At 38.7% G+C, this 15,611-nt stretch overlaps 1 protein-coding gene across 2 annotated transcripts in view; it reads right to left on the bottom strand.

The window, feature by feature from the left end:
* Nucleotides 1–15,611, bottom strand: part of TRAPPC6B (trafficking protein particle complex 6B) — a 22,637-nt gene extending 7,026 nt beyond the window's left edge. Inside the window, exons 1-4 of one of the 2 annotated variants that reach the window (XM_006835322.1) lie at nt 15,531–15,611; nt 4,453–4,520; nt 3,215–3,332; nt 398–481 (exon numbers count right to left, since the gene is read on the bottom strand). In XM_006835322.1, coding sequence (XP_006835385.1) covers nt 398–481; nt 3,215–3,332; nt 4,453–4,520; nt 15,531–15,611 — 351 coding nt within the window. The remainder of the gene's footprint in view (nt 1–397; nt 482–3,214; nt 3,333–4,452; nt 4,521–15,530) is intronic. The other variant, XM_006835323.1, reaches the window with a different exon arrangement.

The raw sequence follows: 15,611 nt of genomic DNA, 5'->3' as shown, positions 1-15,611 counted from the left end.
CGGGAGAAAGATGAGGCTTTCTGTTCCCGTAAAGATTTACAGCCTCAGAAACCCTGTATAGGGTCGCTATGTGTCAGAACCAACTCCACAGCACACCACCATCACCACCATAAATCTACATCTCATTGGCATTCAGATGTTTCTTTAGTTGGTAGTCATAAGTCTACTTAGCTACAGTTTACTATGTTGTTAAGTACTGTTGAGTCGGTTCTGACTCATAGTGACCCCATATAGGAATTCAGTATAAGTTATTTTCATGTGATAAACATATATTCTGTTTTAAATAAAATCATTTAAACAAAAAAAGAACAACTTTAAAACATTTTAAGTTCAAGAAACTACTTTTCCCTATATTTCTCTTCTTTCCTTAAAAAAATGCAAATCTACCATTAAATACCTTAGATGCATGTTCTAAATACTGTTTTCCTGCAGACATCTGAGTAAGAAGACGGAATTTGTTGTCCTGAAGTACATAGATGCCCTGTTCCAAAAACAGAGAAGACATTCATAAATCAACATAGGTAGTTCGTCATGGTTGTCAAGTGCCATCAAGCCGTTCCATCTCACCGCAACCCTGGGTAGTGTTTCTGAAGATTGGCTGGTGGGTTTGAACTGCCAGTCTTGTGGTTAGCCATCCAATGCATATCCTACACCAGCACACCAGGACTTTTCCATTGGTCAAATATTCCTTTAAATAAAGGAGTTTGGCAATGTTCAAGCTTAAGAACTGTGCGTTCACTATTTCATACAGTTAATTTTTTTAAAAAATGCTTTTAGACACTGAATATATAAAGAGGCATAAGATACAGTCTCTATCTTTGGGTCAGAACTGACTCAATGGCACTTAACAACAATGATTTTGGCTATGCACTCAGCTGCTAACTAAAGGCCTATGGTTCAAGCCCACCAGCCACTCCTTAGGAGAAAAGACCTAGTGATTTGTTCCCACAAAGATGACAGCCTAGAAAACCCTAAGGAGCAGTTCTACTCTCTCCTGTAAGGGACACTATGTGTCACAATCAACTTTGTTGTTAAGTGCCATCGAGTCAGTTCTGACCAAGGAGCGGCTGGTGAGGTTGAATCGGCAATCCTGAGGGTCAAATCGACCTTGCAGTCCAGTGCATTAACCCACAGCACCACACCAGGACTCCAGAACCAACTTGGGGGTAAAGAATAACAACAGTGCAAAGAAATTAGTAACATGTATCCTGCTAACATGAGCAGTTATAATTATATCATACCTAAAAAGTCAATAATCAGAGTCAGTTTTTCCCATTAGTATTTCAAATCATTTCAAGCTAAGGTGGGTACTGTTACATTAAAAAAAGGATTTATAATGGTAACTATAATTAGTGGTCATTGAGTCTATTCCAACTCATGATAACGCTGTGTGTGCAGAGTAGCTGGCTCCGTAACATTTTCTAGGCTGGGACCATCTGAAAGTAGGTCATCAGACCTGCCTTCCAAAGTATCTCGGAGTCAATTGAAACCACCAACTTTTATAGTGGTTGTAGTTAAATGCTTAACTGTTTGCACCACTTAGGGACTCCTTGGATACTACTAGGCACATTACTTTTAGTTTAATAATGCCAAATCCATCCTAAAAATTTCTTTGATTTTATAAAATAAAAATGAATCTATTTTAAATGTATAGCTTTCTATACCTTCTATTACTTTTTACAGTAACAATGAGGGCAAGTCTAAAAGTATTGCTACTCGGGTTCCAGTTCATACATGCATAGGTTTATTCCAAACAAACTGTGTTTAAACATGTGTCTGTGATGAGTGGATAGCTGAAGACAAGTTCTTTTGGTAACTTACTCATCTTAATCTCTTTAGGGTACCTTCCAAAAAATGAAAAGGTCCAATCAAAACAGTTAAACAATGGCTTCTGAAGGGATCTGCTGGTGACTGTTTTCTGGAACTCCAAAGGGGTCATGTTGATAGATTTTCTCAGAGAATACAAAATGGTTACCGGGGCTTATTAGGAAGAAGTTTTAAGAAAACAGAAAACTGCACTGGTGAGGAAAAGGCCAGGAAACTTGCACTAAGGAATTTTTTTACATCATGACAATGCATCTGCTCATTCTTCAAGGGTAGCTAGAGCTGTTCTATGAGAATTTCATTGAGAAACCTGTCTTATTAGACTTCTGTTTTCCAAACTCAACATTTAAAAGGAAACTGATTTGAGTCCCTAAAGAATGCCAAAACTGCCATTTTGACATGTTGTAAACCAAAGACTACAGACTTCTTCCAAGAGGAGAAAGAGTTAAAGTAATAGAAACACTGCCTTCAGAAGTATACAGAGCTATGTGGAAAAAGAATCCCAGTTGTATCATGTTAAGTTGGCAGTGTATAGGAGTTTAAGAGGCATATTGGTCTAGAAGCGTTAAACTTGATTTTTTCCCCATTTGTACAGGGGTAAATGCACTGTGTTAAGTATGTAAGGTTTTGTCTATGGGGTGTGATTACAGAAACTAATAAATTACAGCCTCGGAAGCCCTATACAGGGTCACTATGAGTCACAACCAACTCCATGGCCCACCACCACCAAATTAAAAAAAAAAATTTAAGTGTATAGCGTTAAATTAAGATTGTCATGAAAAACAATAACTTTGCATTTTGATTTTTGTTTAATAAAGGTTTCTATGATTTTACAGCAATAACTTTAGACACACCCTTATGTGCTCTATAAATTGTTGTGGTTGTTAAATGCTATCAAGTTGGTTCCGACTCACAGAAACCCTTTATAGGGTTCCCTAAGGAGCGGCTGGTGGGTTTGAACTGCTGACCTTGCAATTAGCAGACCAGTGTTTATCCTACAGCACCACACCAGAGATCCTGTCATATAAATTAAACTTTAGAAATTACTCTAAAAACTTATTTGTGGTTTTGTATATTATTACCACTTGGTACCAATTGGTAATAATAACTAAAAATCTGATTCTAAAACCTACATCATTCTGATACTTGCTACTTTCTAAAATTTTTAAAACTTAATTGGAGGAAAGAAACCGTTATCAATACTGACAACTGTCCCTTTGTCTTTATTTACTCTAAGTGGGGGGGGAGGAGGGATGGCTAATTAATAACTTACAAAGATTTCAAAGTTGACCAGAAATTTTGTCAAGTTTTAAGTAAGTAAATCACTGAAGTAGTATATTTATACTGAATTAAAAGGACTTATACAATAGGTTATAATTTATCTAAATACCTGATGATTTGTCCTTAGATTGTCGATTTGTTTCTTGAATACTGTAGTCCAAAAATCTTTACAAATGAACTTCATGATATCTAACTCATCCTTGAACCTTGCAGTATCTTTTGTAAACCTAAAAAGATCAACTAGAAGTAACACAGTAGTTTCCCTCCAAAGAAAGCTTAGAGAAACAAATCATTACGTTCCAAATGTCAGAATGGCATAGAACATTTACTGACAATCATAAACTGACAAGCACCAAGCAAAATAGATCCCATGTTAATGGATTCACGTTGTTAATTAATTATGAGACTTAAATTTAGGTATAATTCATTCTAGCACAACAAAAAAGAAATGAGCATGATCATCACATAATATAAGCAGAGTTCAACTATTCAGATAGCAGAAAAGGAATGCTAAAAAGTAATCTATGTGAGGGTTGGAAATGTAAAGGTAGACGTTTTGTAGCAAAGAGGGGAGTGATTAACTTTGCAGTCTAGAAGCGGAGGTCCCTAGGACCATCAAGGGAGACGAGTGGAGAGTGGGACCCTACCCAGAGAAACAGTGATGCCAGATATGGTGGCAGAGACAATGACGTGCAGAGATGGAGCAGCTGGGGCTCTAGACACAGAGAGGGAGAGGGGCTGTGTGCTGATGACCAGGGGATGAGGGAGGTGGGGGGGAGGGGAGTGGCAGGGCAGGCTCGCAGGGTATACCCTTTGGTTGGTTGACTGCATGGAGGGGATTGTTACCATGGCAATGAAACGATATATGACAGGATGAATGTAAAACTAATGTTCTCCCATGTAAACTATCACATAATTCACAATAAAACATTTTTTAAAAAAAGTAATCTATAAATTGGAAGGCTATCACAGTAAAACATATGTTAAGGCATTTTTACCCTTATAAATTTAAACAAAATCCCATTCAAATTAAAGAACCTACTAGAACTTAAATAGAAAATACAACAAACTTTTAAATATTTGTTTCAATGCACTACAGTTATTCAGGGAAAAAGAAATCCAAAAAGTATAAAATACACATTTTCTTCAAAAAGTAAAACATAAAAATTAGATAAGTAATTATTATAGCATCTGACCTAAAAAATTTTAATCTGTGAAATAACAGATAAGAATTCATAATTCAGGGATTAAAATTAGTGTCATTTCAAGTTCTATGCAATCTTTTGAAATGGATCATCTTTGTTTAAAACCTACCTGGAAGAAAATTTTCAAATCCATACTGCTCACCTTTCTATCAATCCTTGTCCCACTCGAAACCCCATGTTTTCCAGCTTAGTAATACATCGTCCATTTTCCTATTTTAAAAAAGAATAGTTTTGAATGTCTAAAATACTAGAATTTTAGTATACAAAATGTTTTAAATATTAGCTAATATGTTAATATAAATATTTACCTTTTCTTACTGAAATATTTTAAGAAAAAGTGAGTTTTAGGACACCCTTGAATTAGTACTAATAATTTTCATAAGGTAACTAGTGTGAGTAGGGAACTGTTGCTCACTATTTCTTTTCAGATATGCCAAAACCTCTTCCTAATTAACCAACAATTTCATTTAAATTTTCAATGATCTTCCTCTCTCCTAGTTTATAAAGCCTGGTATCACCTTAGACTGTGTCAGTCAGTCATTCCTTTTGTACTGTTACTAAGTTTTATTGCTCCTTGCTTCAAAATGTCTTTTAGACTCATCCAAACAATTGTAGCGTAGTGGTTACATGTTAGGTTGCTAATCTCACAGTCAGTACTACAAAACTACCAGCTGTTCCATGGGAGAAAGATGAGGCTTTCTGCTCCCGTAAAGATTTACAGCCTTGGAAACTCTATACAGGGTTGCTACGAGTCAGAACCGACTCCAGGGCACATCACCGCCGCCACCACCAAACTAAATAATTTCCAATGTTTCTTAGTTGTTGATCCCACCCTGTTACACCTGTAATCCTGCAATTACTTTGCTTTGCCTTTAGCAATATCATATAACTTAACCTACTGGTGTGGCGCTGTGGGCTAATGCATCAGACTGTAAAGTCGTTTGAACTGCAAGGTCAGTGGTTCAAGCTCACCAGCTGCTCTTTGGAAACCCTATACAGAGTCGCTAAGGGTTGGAATCGACTCGACGGCACTTACCAACAACAACAAACAGTTTTAAATACCACCTCTATGGTACAAAGTCCTTCCTATACAACCTGCAATCGTTTACCTCTCTGGCCTCAGTCTTATACTCTTCTTCACACTCACTCTGCTCTAGCCACATAGGTCTCCTTGCTGTTCCTTAAACACACTTCCACCTCAGAGCTACCACAGTATGACTGTTTCCCTTCTCTAGATTGCTAGCCCTCCAGACAGTCAAAAAGAATTCCCTTGCTTCCTTCAAGTCTTTGTTTACAGGTCACCATCACAATGAGACCTAGTTTGATCCTATTGTTTAATATTATATCATCCCCCTTTACCAACTTTATGCTAGTGATTATAAGCATAGTCCCCAGACCATCAGCATCAGCAACACAGGGAAACTTGTTAAAAGTATAAATTCTCCCATTTAACCTCCAAACACTGAATCAGAAACTCTAGGTATAAGGCTCACCAAGCTTGTGTTTTAATGTCTTCCAAGTGATTCTGAAGCCCTATCCCACTTCCCCATTTAATTTGCTTCCATTGAACTTTCACCATGTAACATACTATACATTTTATAATTAGTTGAGATTGTCTACATCTCCCTACCCTCACCCTCTGGTAGAATACAAAACCAAGTGGGTAGGGATTTTCCTATATTCTGGTCTGCTATGTCTCCCATGTGAGGAAGCATACCATAGGCTTCATTATTTGTTCAACTCTCTTGTTAGAGACCATGCACTCTATTTATGTGGCTACTAAATCTCTATTTCTAGTACAGACTTTATTGAACATAGTCATTCAGATGTTCCTCAAATTAGACATATTCAAAATGGTACCATCGTTTGTCTTTGTACTGCTCTCCAAAATTCTCTAACTTCATTAATGGCACCACTACCCACCTGGTTGGTCCAACTAAAAAGCTGCCATTTTCTTCACCTCCCTCCCCACTGCAGTTCTGGAGTCTAGTTTTACAAAAGTCATCTTCTTCCTGCAAGCCTTACTGCTAAAGCTATCCCTTATCATTTCTTTCCTGTATTATAGCTACAGTCTTCTAACTGGTATTCTTGTCTGTTTTGTTGTATTTTTTGTTTGTTTTCCTTTTTAAATCATCTAAGCAAAATCTGTGTAGGCTGGGACATGTGTATAGCAGAAACCTGTCAGAGAAAGAAAACTCAAATATTTTCACTAAAAGGAGTGATAGAAAAATGGTAAGACTTACACCCTGTCAAAAGTGGAAAAGTTGTGAGACCTGGAAAAATAAGATAGCCCTGCAGAACTCCAGTTCTCAGTTTTTAATGCATATTTTTGGTAAGAGACTTTTGAAAACTCAAGTTATTTCTGTAGTGGATCTTTCAGTGCCCCTTCCTCCTCCTAAAGAATAAAGTCCAAACTCCTTAACAAGATGCAAAAATATAGCACTAAGCCATCCTCCTATAGCCGCCTCTGCTCGGCTAGGTTCAGTACTTCATTGCAATGGCCACACAGAATTCAGAAACCATACTCAAAGTTATGGGGCTTACTAGGGAAGTTAACAGGTTACAATACAGGATCAGAAAATGTTCAGAGCACATTTGTTTCAGTCACTTGCTGATAAATGCTCATGGGACACAGTATTCCACTATTCCACCATAAACTTCAGCCTGAAGGCACTCAGCTCTAGCTTCAAGGGTCAGCAGCCTAACTTCCCAACTAAAGGGCTGGAGGCATCCCACTCTGCAAGCAAGAAGCCTGCCCAGAACCACACAGCTTGCTCCCTGAGAAGCCCACTGCTTTCTCATGCTTTGGTTCTTGGTTCTGCTGCTGCTCCTCTGTAACTCCGTAAGTGTTACAGCTTTCTGTCCTTGGATTGAGGAGGTAAAATGTGCAGAGATCTCAGGGTCCACCTCAGGATCTTCTTTGATGGCAGCAAGATCTTCCCATTCCTGCTTCTGAGATAGCTCATTTTATACATGTTAGAGTTCCAGGTTCTAACCCTGGAACAACTGAATTATATAATCCTGTCAGCATCTTCTCTCACCTTTCCTTACTCAAACCTCTTCCTGCTAGGTGCCCTCAAGTCAGCTCTGACTCAAAGCCACCTTATCCACAACAGGAAAACACTGCCCGATCCTGCACCAATTATTATATTTGAGTTCACTGCTATTGCCACTGTTAATCCATTTCCTTGGGTGTCTTTTTTGCTGACCCTCTACTTTACCAAGCATGACGTCCTTCTTCAGGGAATGGTGCCTCCTGATAACATGTCCAAAGTATGAGAGACAAAGTCTTGCCATACTGGCTTCTAAGGAGCATTCTGGCTATACTTTTTCCAACACAGATTTGTTTGTTTTCTGGCATTCAAGGTTCTTTCAGTAGTCTTCCCTACCACCATAATTCAAATGCATCCATTTCTTCTACAGTCTCCTTTACACACTATCCAGTTTTCACATGCCATTGAAAATACCATGGCTGCTAACCTCAAGGTCAATAGTTTGAAAACTACTAGTCTTTCCACAGGAGAAAGATGAGGTTTTCTGCTCCCATAAAGATTTACAGCTTCGGAAACCCTATACAGGGTTGCTGTGAGTTGGAACTGACTCCATGGCACACCACCATCACCACTAGACTTAACGGGCGCTAATCCCAGAAGCTGGAGGAGAGGCTTCACTACCCACAAGAAAGACGATCCATGAGCATAAGGTATCATTTGGACCTTGGGTCCTTAATTTCATAATCTCCTAGACACAGGAGACAAAGAGAGCTGTAGCACTGGAGAAGGTGCAAGATGACAAGAAGTAGTGACAAGTACATCAGAAAACCTGCAGCAGCCAAATGAGGATAATGGCACAAGATACAAAGTGAGCTTCCTGGCCCGTGGTGTGAATTTGCTATAGTGGGCATGCCAACCTACAGAACAAAAATGCTGAGCGCCTTCAACCTGAGGCTTACTGGAGGACTTCAGTGCTTCTGAACACTCCCTTACGGAACTAAAGTCTTTGTAACCCTTGTCCAAGAAGGACAGAGGCTGGATCAATGGTCAAGAGGCCAAGAGTCAGAGAGCAGCCTGCTTTCAGTTACATCTGAGAAGAGGTGTCCCGATTAAAAGGACAGTATCCTGAGTCTTTCCTGATCCTGAATTATAAACTGTTAGTTCCCTAATGAACCCTGTAACTGTGAGTATCATCAGTGAATTATGTGTGGCTACTATAACGAACTATTGAATTCAGCAAAGAAGTAGACAATGCTATGGGAGGGATCACAGATGAGATTAGAGAGATGAGGTACATCTGACCTCTAGGAATCAGCTTATGGCTGATACTGATCCTTATTCTCTCTCCTCCACTTATTCACTGTCCAGCTTTCATATGCCTATAAGGTAATGGAAAATACCATAACTTAGGTCAGATGCACATTTTGCTTTTTCAAAAAAAAAAGTGACACTTTTGCTTTTTCACACTTGTATGCTTGCAGATTTATGCAGTGCAATACATCATTTGATTTCTTAATTGCTGCTTCCATGAGCATTGATTGTGAATCCAAATAAAATGAAATCTTTGACAACTTTAAACTTTGTCCATTTGTCATAATATTGTTTATCAGTCCACTTTTATGGACTTTTGTTTTCATTATGTTGAGTTGTACTCCATACTGAAGGCTGTATTATTTTATCCTCATTAGTAAATGCTTCAAATCCTCTTCATTTTCAGCAAGCAAGGTATATCATCTGCATGCTGCAGGTTGTTAATGAGTATTCCCTAATCCTGATGACATTCTTCAGCTAGTGCAGCTTCTCAGATTACTTGCTCACCATACAGATTGAGTAATTATAGTGAAAAGATACAACCCTGACACACACATTTCTGGATTTGAAATCATGCAGTCAGTACCTTCTTGTTCAGTTCAAACAGCTGCCTCTTGGTCTAAATACAGGTCTGCATAAAAATAATTAAGTGTTCTGTAATCCTCACTATTCATAATGTTGTCCTTAATTTTTACAATCAACACAGTCGAATATCCTTACATAGTCAATAAAACAGATTGCTAACCACAAGGTTTGCTGTTAAGTGCTGTCAAGTCGGTTCCAACCCATAGTGACCCTGTATGGGGTTTCTGAGGGGTGGATGGTGAATTTGAAGCTTAGACCTTGAAGCTCAAACCAATCTTCAGATCAAGTGCTTGTCCTACAGTACTATAGGCAATTCAAACTCACCAAACACTCCTCAAGACACCCTATACAGGATCGCCATGAGTCAGAACTGACTAGACGGCACTTAAGAATAACAATCATCATTCTAGTATTTGGGGCTTTCAGCTGAGATCCATCTCACACACATCAACAATGATATCCCTTCTACCATGTCTTCTTCTAAATCTGGCTTGCATTTCTGGCAGTTTCATATTAATGTACTGCTACAACGGTATTCCTTCAATCCACTGATTTTTAAAATATGTGAAAATAGTTAAATATCAGCTAAGTATTTCTGGCACAGTAAGTCTGTGTATTCTTACCATCTTTTTAAAAATTTTTTAATTGTGACTTGAGTGAAAGTTTACAGGGCAGATCATCAGTTTTACATTCAACAAATTATATACTTTGTTTCATTACAATTATTATAATCCTCTCCATGAACCATCAGTTAACAGTATTTCTTGCTGTGTATTTGAGTTTTTTTTTTTAAATAAACATTCATGCATATATAATTACACCACCAAAGGGTACATTCTGCAAGTTTGCCTCCTGGCCATCAGCTCTCAGTCCCTCTCTCCATGTCCCCATCTCTGCCTCCATCTCTGGTATCGCTGCTTCTCTGAATAAGGTCTCGCATTCTGTTTGTGCTCTTTTCCATTGATGGTCCTAGGATCCTCTGTTTCTGGGCTGTAAGATTAACCACTCCTCCATTTTTGTTACAAAACGTCTACCTTTACAGTTGGTGACAATCACCATTAGTCATGATAACAATTACTCACTATTGAATCATAAGAATCTTATCCCCATCTCTTTTTACCAGACCTATCTAGACAAGATGAAAACTATTCAGTGGGGATTCTATCTTCCCCCACACACTCTTAAACTCCCTTTTGAAACCTTGTAAGCCAGTCACTATGTCCCCCTCATTTTAGGTAGCCAATGTCTAAGTTGCCTGTCCTTATCTACCCTGTGTACAGAGGAGGTAGCACTGATACTTGATATAAAGACTCCTTGCCTCTCTGCTGGTATTTTGAGCTACTACCTCCATGAGTATCAGTCAAGTTCATCAAATTGTAGCAATTTACCCTCATTTCCTTTATCAAAAAAAAATTTTTTTTTAATCTTCATCTAGTTGAGTTCTGACTATCAAGCCATCGAGGCTAAGTCAAATGGGTACTATCTGTTGCTTTAGCTGTTCCAGGCTGGTCTGCTTGTCCTTTCTAATGGGAATGTTCCACCTCAGAAGGTTCTGGATGGGGCTCAGGATTCCATCCTATACACTGCAAAGGCTCTACAAGAAGCCTATTTCACTGGGCAAGTTCTAAAACCCCTGTTAGGTATTCCAATCAGTTAGAGGCTGAAGACGGGCTTACAAGCTTTCTGTAATCATGTTTCTTAACATTCCTTTCTATCCTACTCAAGTGTCTGTTTTACGATAATAGGCAAGGGTAACCAGTATTCATAAGACAATCGAGCATCTTAGTGTTATTTCCCCTCTTCAGACTATGCCTAGATCCCTGTAGCACAGATCCCTGTTGTTCCAGGGTTGAGCATGAATCACTATTTACCTCTGTCCCATTTAGCCCATTCAAACCAGTTTCCCTGTCTACCTTGGTCTTTCAATTCCCTCCCCCTTCGTATGTATTACCGTCCCCAACACCCGAACTTTGATATGTCTGCCCCCTACCCTGTGCTCTACCATACCTTCCCTCCTCTTCCCCCAAACCCCCCTCACTACCCATACCAGTAACCAACAAAAACCATACCTTTTGGTATGGTATCTTTTCTTAAGCTTTTACAATAATGGTCTTATGTAATATTTGTCCTTTTGTGACTAATTTCACTCAGCATAATGTCCTCAAGGTTTATCCATGTTATGTGGTGGCATACAGCTTGCTAGTTATTCTTCAAGGTAGCATAATATTCCATTGTGTGTATGTACAACAGCTTGTTTACCCATTTTTCCACTGGTAGGTACTTAAGACTGTCTCCATCTTTTTGCTACTGTGAAGAGTGCTGCTATGAACATCGGTGTGCATATATCTACTTGTGTTATGGCTTGTATTTCTTGTGGATATATACCAAGTACAGGAATTAGCGGATCATACAGTATTTCTATTTCCAACTTTCTGAGGAAGCACCATACTGTTTTCCAAAGTGGCTGGACCATTTTGCATTCCTACCAACAATGTAGGAAGGTCCCAGTCTCTCCACATCCTCGTCAGCATTTATTATCCTCTGCATTTTTTAACTTCGCTGTTATTGCTATTATGAGATAATATCTCATTGTTGTTTTGATTTGCATCTAATGGCTAATGTAGTGTAGTGGTTACGAATCGGGCTGCGAACCTTAAGGTCAGCGGTTCGAAACTACCAGCCGCTCCACGGGAGAAAGATGAGGCTTTCTACTCCCGTAAAGATTTACACCCTCGGAAACCCTGTACAGGGTCGCTATGGGTCGGAACCGACTCGACGGCACTTAACAACAATGGCTAATGATTATGAACATTTCTTCATATGTTTGTTGGCTGCCCGAATGTCATCTTTGAGGAAGTGTCTGTTCATGTCCGGTGTCCATTTTTTAATTGAGTTACTTGCCTTTTTCTTGTAGTGGTGGTGTAGTTTCCTATAGATTTTAGAAATTAGTCCCTTGTCTGATATGTCATTGCAAAAGATTTTTTCCCATTCTGTGGGCTCCCTTTTTACTCTTGGTGAAATCCTTTGATGCACACATGTTTCTAATTTTTAGAATGTCCCACTCATCTATTTTGTCTTCTTTTGTTTTTGTAATTTTTGCAATGTTTGGTACTCTGTGCATGCCCTGGATTAGAGCCCTTAAATTTCTTTCCATTTTTTCACTGATGACCTTTATAATTCTGGGGTTCACATTCTTAACATCTTATGTTTCCTGAATCGATCAATAGTGTACCCACAGAATCTTTCAATATTGCAATCTGGAACTTGAATTTTTTATGCAGGTCTTTCATCTTAAGAAATGCCAAGTATGTTCATTCCTTTTGATTTTCTAACTCCATGTCTTCACACATTCCATTATAATACTATGGTTTGTCTTCAGGAGTTGCCCTTTTAAATCTTCTGTTCAGTTTTTTCTGTATCATTTATTTCATTCACTCTTATGTTCACAAACAACTTGCACAGTCTCTCTAACATTCACTTAGGTCTTTTCTTTCTTTGCTGTCCTTTGAATGACCTTTTGCTTACTGCACACATGATATCCTTCATGTCATCCCACAACTTCTCTGATCTTTAATCATTAGTGTTCAATCCAACAAAACAATTCTTTAGATGGTCTCTAAATTCAGGTAGGATATACTCAAGGTTGTATTTTGGCTCTCACGGACTTGTTTTTTCTTTAGTTTCAACTTGAAGATACATATGAAAAATCTAACTGATGATACTGAGTTTCTCCATTGTTTCTTTCCACAGATACAGTTGATTTGACTCCTATGTATCCCATCCAGTGAAATCCACATGTATAGTTGCTGTTTTTAACAGATGAAAAAAGATATTTGCAATAAATAAATCCTTGTTCTTGTAAAATTCAATTATGTGATCTTTAGCATCATTTCTATCACCAAGGCCATATTTGCTAACCACCAATCCTTCTGGTTTCCAACTTTCCCATTCCAGTCACCAGGAATTAACCAATTATCAATGAATCTTGACTGTGTGTTTGATCAATTTTAGACAACAAAAGTTATTAAAATCCTCAATTTCTTCATCTTTGGCAATAATAGTTGGTGTGTAAATCTGATTAATAGTCATACTAACTGGTCTTTTCTATCACTGTACACTGAAATACTGTACTTTAGATCTTGAAATGTTCTTTTTGAAGATGACTGAAGACATCATTCCTCTTCAATTTGTTATTCCCAGCATAGTAGACCATATGATTGTCTGATTCTAAATGGCCAGTACCACTCCATTTTAGCTCACTAAAGCTCAGGACATAGTTATTTAAGCATTCCATTTCATTTTAGACAACTTCCAACTTTTCTAGATTCATACTTCATACATTTCATGTTCAGATTATTAACAGAAGTCTGCAGCTGTTTCTTCTCAGCAAAGGAAGGTCCTGAAAGCTTTCCTCCATCCACATCATTAAGATCCACTCTGCTCTGAGGAGGCAGCTCACTCCTCACTAGCGTTTTAAGTGTCTTCCAACCTCCAGGGCTCATTATTTGGCACTATGTCAGACAATGTTCCACTGCTATTCATAAAGTTTTCACTGGCCAAGTTTTAAGAACTACATCACCAGGTCCTTCTAAGTCTGTCTTAGTCTGGAAGCTATGCAGAAACCTGTTCACCTGGTGGTGACCCTACTGGTATTTGAAATACCAGTGGCATAACTAACTTCCAGCATCACATCAACCACAAAACCAAAACTCAAACCTACTGTCATCAGCTCTGACTCACAGTGACCATCTAAGATAGAGAAGTGTTCCTTTGGGTTTCCAAGACTATAAATCTTACATGATAGCAGACAACTGCATTTTTCTCCCAAAGAGCAGCTGGTGGGTTTGAACCATCAACCTTGTGATTAGAGGTCCAAAGAGCAGCTGGTGGATTTGAACCACTGACCTTGCAATTAACAATCCAACACCTAATCCAAAACACCATCAGGACTCCTAAACCACTACTGTATGACAAAATTATAACTCTATAATTCCATACCTAATTAGCACCCAATACTTTAATTACTCATTAAATCTCCTGTGAGACAAGGGTTTTATCTTAACCGTCTAGCTCAGTGCAGGTCCATAATATACATTAATGTTTTCTAGATGAATCATTGTGTGAAAAATAACTCCCACATCATGGCATAACCTCCAAGAGGGTGGGGAGATTGCTTCATTTCCTACCATAGGCCCAACTCATAGAACAAGGCTTGACGTGTAAAAAATGGTCACTGTCTTAGTTTCATAGTGTTGTTGTAATAGCAACATCATCAGAAATTTACTTTCTACAGTTCCAATGCTAGAAGTCCAAATTCAAACTATAGTTCTAAGGGTAGGTCCTCCTGTGTCTGTTTCAGCTTGTAGAAATTGGCAATCCTTGGAGTTTCTGGGCTTGTAGATCATCTGATGCCATCATCAGATAATATTTTACATCTCCCTATGTCTGCTACTGTGTCTAATTTGCTCTTTTTAGATCTCAGAAGTACAGTAACACTTGTGAAAGCCATTACCTGTGCAACGCAGAAATTTGTCAGAACAAAACCTCAAATATTTTTCACTAAAACAAGCAAGAGAAAAGTGATAATACTGCTCCTTATCAAAAGCAGAAAATTTGCAAGACCCTGAAATGCAAAGCAGTCGCACAGAGTTCAAGCTCTCAAAGGTTTCACTGTAATTAGATTTAGTCCAAGACCCACTGGCATGATCTCATTACCATCACACACACAAAAAAATGCCTATTTTCAAACAGGATTTCACCTACATATACATGGGTAGGAACTCCAACATATATTTTGGGAGAGACAATTTAATACCAAGTACAAAATAAGTTATTTTCTAAAGTCGCCCCTGCAAACTTTCCTTTGTTTGACCCCATACCCTCATCAGGTTCCTGTTGTGTTTCTGGAATAGTAGAATGAAGAAGGGATGCGGAGGGAGGGGCAGGATTCTCAGCCTGGAACACATCTGTACAGTGGACGGCTCAGAAGTGTTGAAAGTGACAACAAAACGAAGGAGGAGTACCCAAATCAGCTCTGCATTTAACCCTACTGTAAATCATGGTTGGGACACTAAAGAAAATCTATATAGCCTGCAGGGCAGACGAAGATAAAAAAGAATCAGTGAAAGAGGAAAAGATGAAAAAAGATGAAAAATGGAAGTATCCAAGAAGACAGCTGACAGGTCCTAGGGACTAGGATACCTGGAGGTGAACCAGTTTGGCTATATCTCGGGAGTTTCCGGGGGCGATGGAACAGAGACTGAGTTAAGAACTGAGGGAAAACAGGTAATGTCACCGCAAAAGGACCTAAAGGGCGTGTGGCAGCACTCACCACCTCCCCCTGCTCGGTGGACTTGTACACTCCGGACACCATCTCGTTATGGAGAAGCAAAAACAACGCCTCATCCGCCAT

The sequence above is a fragment of the Chrysochloris asiatica genome, unplaced genomic scaffold (assembly GCF_000296735.1).
Source record: "Chrysochloris asiatica unplaced genomic scaffold, ChrAsi1.0 scaffold00017, whole genome shotgun sequence".
Lineage (NCBI taxonomy): Eukaryota > Metazoa > Chordata > Mammalia > Afrosoricida > Chrysochloridae > Chrysochloris > Chrysochloris asiatica.
The sequence above is the reverse complement of the archived record's forward strand: the minus strand, read 5'-3'. Positions and strand labels throughout refer to the sequence as shown.